The following is a 7,076-nucleotide window of genomic DNA, read 5'->3' as shown; positions in this document are numbered from 1 at the left end:
CCCAAAAGGTCTGGTCTTTATGAAGCTGGATGTTAGAAGGTCTCTGTTCTTCTGCTGGGAATTGGGAGGACATTTTTCCTCTACATCAGATAGGAAGGGGCTGTGTGGAGGGGAAGGTGTGGGAAGTGTTGCCTTGCTCTGTAGCTTGGGCCATGTCCTCTGAGTATCTCTGAACCAGCAGTTTCCTTGGCACTGCAGGGGCAAGGTCTAGGCAGTCTCCTCTGCTTTTATCTGTAGCCTTTTTGAGGGTGTTTCTGGTTCCCTTGTAGCCATGAATTAGAGTTCAAAGTGACCATTCTCAGACTCCCTGGGTCAATGGCAACCTGCATGCTCAAGGGACCAGGTCTTTAGCCCAGGTGACCTGTCCCACCATGGCCATTATTTATGTTTTTTCTTTCATGAGACCACAGGCAGAATACTCCATCTCTCTGTGTCTTGCTTTTGCATAAGCCTTCCAGCCATGGGGTGAACTTCCTAGGATTCATAGATTCATAGATGTAGGGTCGGAAGGGACCTAAGTAGATCATCAAGTCCGCCCCCCTGCCCTGGGCAGGAGAGAAACTAGGCTTATATGACCCCAGCTAGGTAAATGTCAAGCCTCCTCTTAAAGACCCCCAAGGAGAGAGCCAGCACCACTTCCCTTGGAAATTGGTTCCAGATCCTAGCCGCCCTGACAGTGAAGTAATGTCTTCTAATGTCCAGCCTGAACCTACTCTCTAACAACTTATGGCCATTATTCCTTGTTACTCTGGGAGGCGCTCGGGGGAACAGGGTCTCTCCCATTCCCTGCTGGTCCCCCCAGTAGGTTTGTAAATGGCCACCAGGTCCCCCCTCAGCCTTATCTTGTAAAGGCTGAACAGATTCAGGTCCTGTAGCCTCTCCTCATAGGACCTACCCTGCTGCCCCCTGATCATGTGAGTGGCCTCCTCTGGATCCTCTTGATACTGTCCACATCCTTCCTGAAGTGAGGCACCCAAAACTGGATGCAGTACTCCAACTGTGGCCTGACCAACAACATATAGAGGAGTAGGATCACCTCCTTGGCCCTGCTTGTGGTCCATCTGTCGATGCATGACAAGGTGTGGTTGGCCTTACTGACTGCATCCTCACATTGGCAGCTCATGTTCATTTTGGAATCAATAATGACTCCAAGATCCTTCTCTGCCTCTGTGCTGATGAGAAGGGAGTTCCCCAGCCTGTAGGTCTGGTGCTGGTTCTTCCTCCCCAGGTGCAGCACCCTTGTCAGTATTGAATCCCATCCTATTCTCATTTGCCCACCCCTGTAACCTGTCCAGATCCACCTGTATCCTGTCCCTCCCTTCTAGCATGCCCACCTTGAGCCAAATCTTGGTGTCATCAGCAAATTTGAACAGGGTGCTTTTCACCCCCTTGTCCAGGTCACTAATAAAGAGATTAAACAGTTCAGGCCTGAGGACTGAGCCTTGGGGAACCCCACTGCCCGTATCCCTCCAGGTCAAATATGACCCATCCACCACCACACTTTGGGTGCAGCCCCTCAGCCAATTTGCGACACATCTGACTGTCTAAGCACCAATGCCACAGTCGCTTAGCTTTTTAATGAGAATGGGGTGGGAGATGGTGTCAAAGGCCTTCCTAAAGTTCAGAAAGACTACATCCACCGCGACACCTGCGTCCAATGATTTTGTGACCTGATCGTAGAAGACAATCAGGTTGGTCTGACAGGACCTGCCCCTAATGAACCCATGCTGGTTGCCCTTGAACATCATCCCCCCTGCTGGTCCTTCCCAGATGTGCTCCTGGATAATCTTCTCAAAGAGCTTCCTCAGGATCGAAGTAAAATTAACGGGCCAATAGTTGCACAGGCCCTCCCTCCTTTTTTTTTTGAAAATGGGGACCACATTGGCCTTCTTCCAGTCATCTGGCACCTGGCCAGAGCACCACAAGTGCTTGTAAATCTGTGCCAGCGGCCCCTCAATGACCCTTGCCAATTCCCTCAGCGCCCTGGGGTGGAAAGCATCTGGACCTGCTGATTTGAATATGTCCAGCCCCTCCAGAAGTTCCCTAACTCGGTCTTCCCCACCCTAGGCCTGGCAGAGTCTCTCCTGCATCCATCCTGAATCTCAGTGGGGAAGTCCTGGTCCCTGCACAAAAAAATGGAGGCAAAGAAATTGTTTAAAAGGTCTGCCTTTTCCTCTGGTGCAACCACCAGACTGCCAAGCCTAACCCTCAGGGGCCTCACATTACCCGGTGCTTTCCCAATGTAATGGATGGTCCCAGTGTAAACTGGTTTCTTACTGAATGCAAATGCAGGCCTCACACTCTGGGCGAGGGACCTAAAAGTGACCCCATTACCTTGGCCCACACTTCATTCCCAAAGACAGGAAAGTCCCAGGGAGCCAGTTGAGTTGGATTTCTGTTTCTCACTGGGAAAATAGTTCCTAACCTAAGGCAGCTCATCCCCCAGCTGCCTGGCATTTCTGCTGGAAATTGTTTTCCACCCACAATTGAACAATTTCAGCCCAACCCCAGGGTTTCAGTTGGCAGCTGGGATAGAGACCGGCAGAGTTTGGCTGGAGTTGTGGTAGCTTGCGGGTCTATAGAGAAAGGCTCAGGAAAAATTAATTTTTACTCATCAGATTCATGTCCAGGAATATTTTCTGGTGTGAAAAACCAAGAGCAGAGCATCATTTCTTGGGGTACAACAGAGTCTTTTGGCTAAGGGTAGGCATTGTAAAGTGTGGAGGCTGTTCATGAATCCCACACACGCACAGGGGAAGGACCAATGGACCCTTTGAAGTCCCTTCCCACCTTATGATTTAAGGGCAGAGACTGCAGAGGGTCTCCAAATTGTCCAAGGGTTGGGGTGAGCCTTTGCTACAAGGCAATAGCATGAGCCATTTTCCAGCCATGAGCTCCATGGCAGTGAGTGGTTGGCTGAGCTGTGTTGTTGTCACCTGCAGGTTGCCAGGATTTGAGGCTGTGATGTCCAACCAGTTCCTTGCTGGGGTTGGGCGCTGAATCTTGTGCCCTTTCTCAGTGAGGCTGGAGGAAACCTGCCCCAGGTGGATGTGGATTCCTCATTCCCCAACAGCTCCAGATCCCACCTGGATTGTAGAAATCCTAGCTCCAGAAAGGATGGGTGGCCAGGGTGTGGGGAAAGATGGATGGGTGGAATCCTAGAGAGGGAAGGGACCTTGAGCGAAGGAGTGATGAATGTGGGGAATACATGTGGGGATGGATCAGTGGTGGATGAAGAGCAAGGGCATGGGGTTGTATCAAACCACATAATCCCAGGGCTGGAACAGACCTCAAAGGTCATTCAGTCCAACCCTTGCTCAGATGCAGGACACACTGGTCCTGACCCATCCCAGGCACATGTCTCTCCAGCCTCCTCCTGAAACCTCCTGAGGAGGACACTCCACCACACCCCTGGGCAGCTGGTCCTAGTGTTCAACTGCTCTGATAGGGAGACAGTTGCTCCTGGGGTTGGATTTCTATAGGCTTAGCCCTCTTGCTTTGATTTCTACCCTTTGTGTCAAGGAGATCTATGTTTTCCCCTCCTTTGGTGGTGGCCTTTCAAACATTTGAACGCTGCCTTTTTGCCCCTTCCATCAACTCTCCTTCAAGCTAAACCTGACTAGCTCTCCTCTTTTCCTCATGAGACTGCATTCCAGTCCTGTTATCATCTTTCTTGTTAGTCTCTGGACGCTCTCTGCCTTTTCCACATCCTCCTTAAAATGTGCCAAGAACCCACACCATACTCCAGCTGAGGCCTGACCAATGCCAGGTAGAGTGCTACTATCACCTTCAGTGTCTCCCACACAACGCTACTGGTAATTCAACCCAAAATTGCTTTGTTTGGCAACTGTGTCGTATGGTTGATTCAAGTTGGGTTAGTACTTCACTGTGATCATCAGAGCCTTTTTGGCTGGGTGACTATCCAGCCTGTATCTCCCTGTCCATACGTAGCCACCACTTTTTCTTCCACAGGGGCAACACCTTGTCTTTGCTTTGGTTGAATCTCATTTGGTTGTCTACAGCATGGTATATCATCAGTCCCTTCCTGGGAAGTGAAAGAGTGGAACTCAACTGACTGGGGTCCACCCGGGGAACCCAAAAAGTTATCTGTACCTTAAGTGAAACAGTAGTAGAGGTCTCAGGGTCCAAGCATCTCGGGGCATTCACCTTGGGAAAGCTATGAAAACAGGGAACAGTGACCTGATGACCTGATCCTGGACTTTAGAAACTCTGAAGACTGGGAAGGGCCTGGGGGAGTTCTTGGAGTGCAGGAAAGCACAAAGGAACAGGATTTTAAAGAAAAAGCAGTATTTAAAAAATCAAAGTTGTATTTTTTTTTTTTTGCAAGGAGGGGAGGTTCTGCTAGAGATGCAAGGGGAGATGCTGGGTGTTGTTTTTTCTGTGGATGGTCTGAACCTGATTGTGTGTTTAATGACAGTTTCTCTGTTCTGAGGATGGGAAACAAGTGAAGTCTGGGAGATCAGAGAAGGGGTCTGGGACCCAAAATACCTGGAATTTGACTCTATGGTCAGATTGGTACGGACTGTGGGGAGTTTGCCTTCGTGTGTGTGTGTGTGTGTGTGTGTGTGTGTGTGTGTGTGTGTGTGTTGATGGGAGGTGGGGGTACAGTCTCTACCTATGATCTCTCTAATGTATATTAGCAACCTTCTATAAAAGCAGGACATTGGCTGCTGTGGTCCCCCGCGTTACCTGTGATGTTGCCTCAAGCAGGGGGCCAGACTAGATGTGATCTCCTGAGGCCCGTTCCAGCCCAGGATGCCTGTGCTCTATTGCATCTGAATGAGAGGAGTGGGGCCTGCTGGGCTAAGACAGGGGTTCTTGGTAGCCAGGCTGCCTGGGTTCTCTTGCCAGGTGACAGGTTGTGCTTGGGTGCTAACCACATAATCTTTTCCAGGGTGATACCCTGCTCGTGTTGAGAGATGAAGAGGCTCTGACAACTCATGGCAAATGAATGGTGAGTGTAGAAGCTGATCATAAGTATGGCATGAAATTCCCCATGAAACTCTGAGATGCAGTTTTGGCTAGAGAGGAGGAGGAGGAATGGACTTCTGTAAAAAGATCAAGTCTCCCCTCCCCTTCTGCCTCTTACATCCCTCCCTCTTCCCAGATGCCATGACAGGTTTCTCACAGCCTTCTCAGAGCCCTTGCACCAACACACAGCTACGAGGGTGGGTCCCTCGTGCCACCCAGGCTGCTGTGCCAGGTCTCTGGTAATAACCAACCACCCAGATGCCATGTCAGGCCCCATATGGTGATCTCATAGAATTATAGACAATGAGGGTTGAAGGGCCCTCAGGAGGTCACATCTAGTCCAACCCCCTTCTGAAAGCAGGACGAGCCCCAACTACATCATCCCAGCCATGGCATTGCTAGCCAAGTCTCAAACACCTCCAAGGATGGAGATTCTGCAGCCTAAGGATGGAGAGCTTCACAGCTGCCACACTGGGTCCCTTGTACAAATTCAGAGGTCTTCTGTTGAATTCCTTGTGCTATCCCTGGCTGCCATTTTGGGACCCTCCCACTAACCCCTCTGCCATCTTTCTGTCCCCAGCCCATGGTGCTGTCTCCCTGTGGAAACCAGTCAGCTGTGCCCACCACGTTCCTGCTGCTAGGGCTACCAGGCCTCTGGGAGACCCGCCTTGGCCTGTGTGCCCTCTTCCTTCTCCTCTACCTGCTCACCCTGGTGGGCAACCTACTCCTGCTGGCAGTGGTGTGGGTTGATGCCCACCTCCATGTGCCCATGTACCTGCTGCTCTGTGCCCTCGCCACCTCTGAGACTTGCTTGAGCCTGGCTGTGGTCCCCCAGATGCTGGTGGCACTGGCATCCCTCCACGGCACAGCCATTCTCTCCTACCAGGGATGCAAGGTCCAGATGCTGCTGTCGGGTGGCTGGGCTTGTACCAATTGCTTCCTGCTGGCTGCCATGGGCTATGACCGGGCCGTGGCAGTGAGTGACCCCCTGAGGTACACCACCCGCATGGGCCACCATGTCTGCATCTGTCTGGTGGTGGGATGTTGGCTGGGAGGCTTCATAGTAGCAGGTGGCATGTGTGGGGCCATTTTCTGGATGAGCTACTGTCCAGGCCAGAACCCCTTGAACCACTTCTTCTGTGACATCCCTCCCTTGCTGGCGGCAGCCCAGGGGGTCACAGCACCCAGTGAGACTGCTGTGCTTCTCCTCAGCCTGCTGGTTCTGGGTGGCTCCGTGGTGGCCATTGTGGCTTCCTATGGCTCCATCCTGGGGGCCGTGCTGAAGGTACATGGGGGCATGAGCTGGCACCGAGCCTTTGCCACCTGTGGGGCTCACCTCACTGTGGTGGTGCTACATTTTGGCTGTGCCAGCTTCATGTACTTGAGGCCCAAGGACAGCTACACCCTGGAGAGGGATTGTCTGCTGAGCATCACCTATGCAGTGGTCACCCCCTTCCTCAACCCCCTCGTGTACAGCCTCCGCAACCGTGAGGTCCACACTGCCCTCCACAAGTTGCTGGTCCAGAGGCGAGTGGAAGGGTGAGTGTCCCTCCCCCCTCCCCCCAGCTTTAAGGGTGTCAAATTTAGGGTATTCCCCACCCTCCAGGGGTTGGCCAACCCAATGGATAGGACTCTTGAGGACTTCACTCAGCCTTTACTCAGGAAATTCCTGCAAAACTGTTCATAGGGAATTCAGGAGGGAGGTAACATAAATTAAGGGCTCATGTTCTGGACATTGCGGAGACACGGGTCTCAGGAAGGGATGAATAAGAGCTGACGATGATGTTCAGGATTCTGATTGGAGCCCCGAGAACAGAGGCAGGCAGTCTTGGCCTACTGTGCTCTTCCCCTGTTCATTTCCCTAAGAAAAGGATAAAGAAAGGTTTAAAGCTCTGGGCCTTCCCATCCAGTTGGGAGGATGGGGGATGAACCCAGTCCAGGTTGCCAGGTGGGAGAAAGGAGGTTCCCCATGGCAGGGTCTGGGAGTGTTTTCCCTTGAAATACAGGAGGGTCTGGGAGCCGGATGTCTGGTTTCTAGCCCAGATGTCTCCAGGAGGAGAGTTGAGTCTGGTGGCTCAGAGTAG

At 52.0% G+C, this 7,076-nt stretch overlaps 1 protein-coding gene across 1 annotated transcript; it reads left to right on the top strand.

The window, feature by feature from the left end:
* Positions 1 to 5,575: 5,575 nt before the first annotated feature.
* On the top strand, positions 5,576 to 6,535 carry LOC149861283 (olfactory receptor 10Z1-like). The gene has a single exon (XM_090053736.1). It carries the CDS (start codon positions 5,576 to 5,578, stop codon positions 6,533 to 6,535), a length of 960 nt encoding a protein of 319 aa, XP_089909862.1.
* Positions 6,536 to 7,076: the final 541 nt, after the last annotated feature.

Source organism: Crocodylus siamensis, chromosome 6 (genome assembly GCF_052110815.1).
Source record: "Crocodylus siamensis isolate JL-2025a chromosome 6, ASM5211081v1, whole genome shotgun sequence".
NCBI lineage: Eukaryota > Metazoa > Chordata > Crocodylia > Crocodylidae > Crocodylus > Crocodylus siamensis.
This window is presented reverse-complemented; position numbering and strand designations above follow the sequence as displayed.

Coding starts and splice junctions, on each gene's coding strand:
- LOC149861283 (XM_090053736.1), top strand. CDS start 5,576: ATGGTGCTGTCTCCCTGTGGAAACCAGTCAGCTGTGCCCACCACGTTC.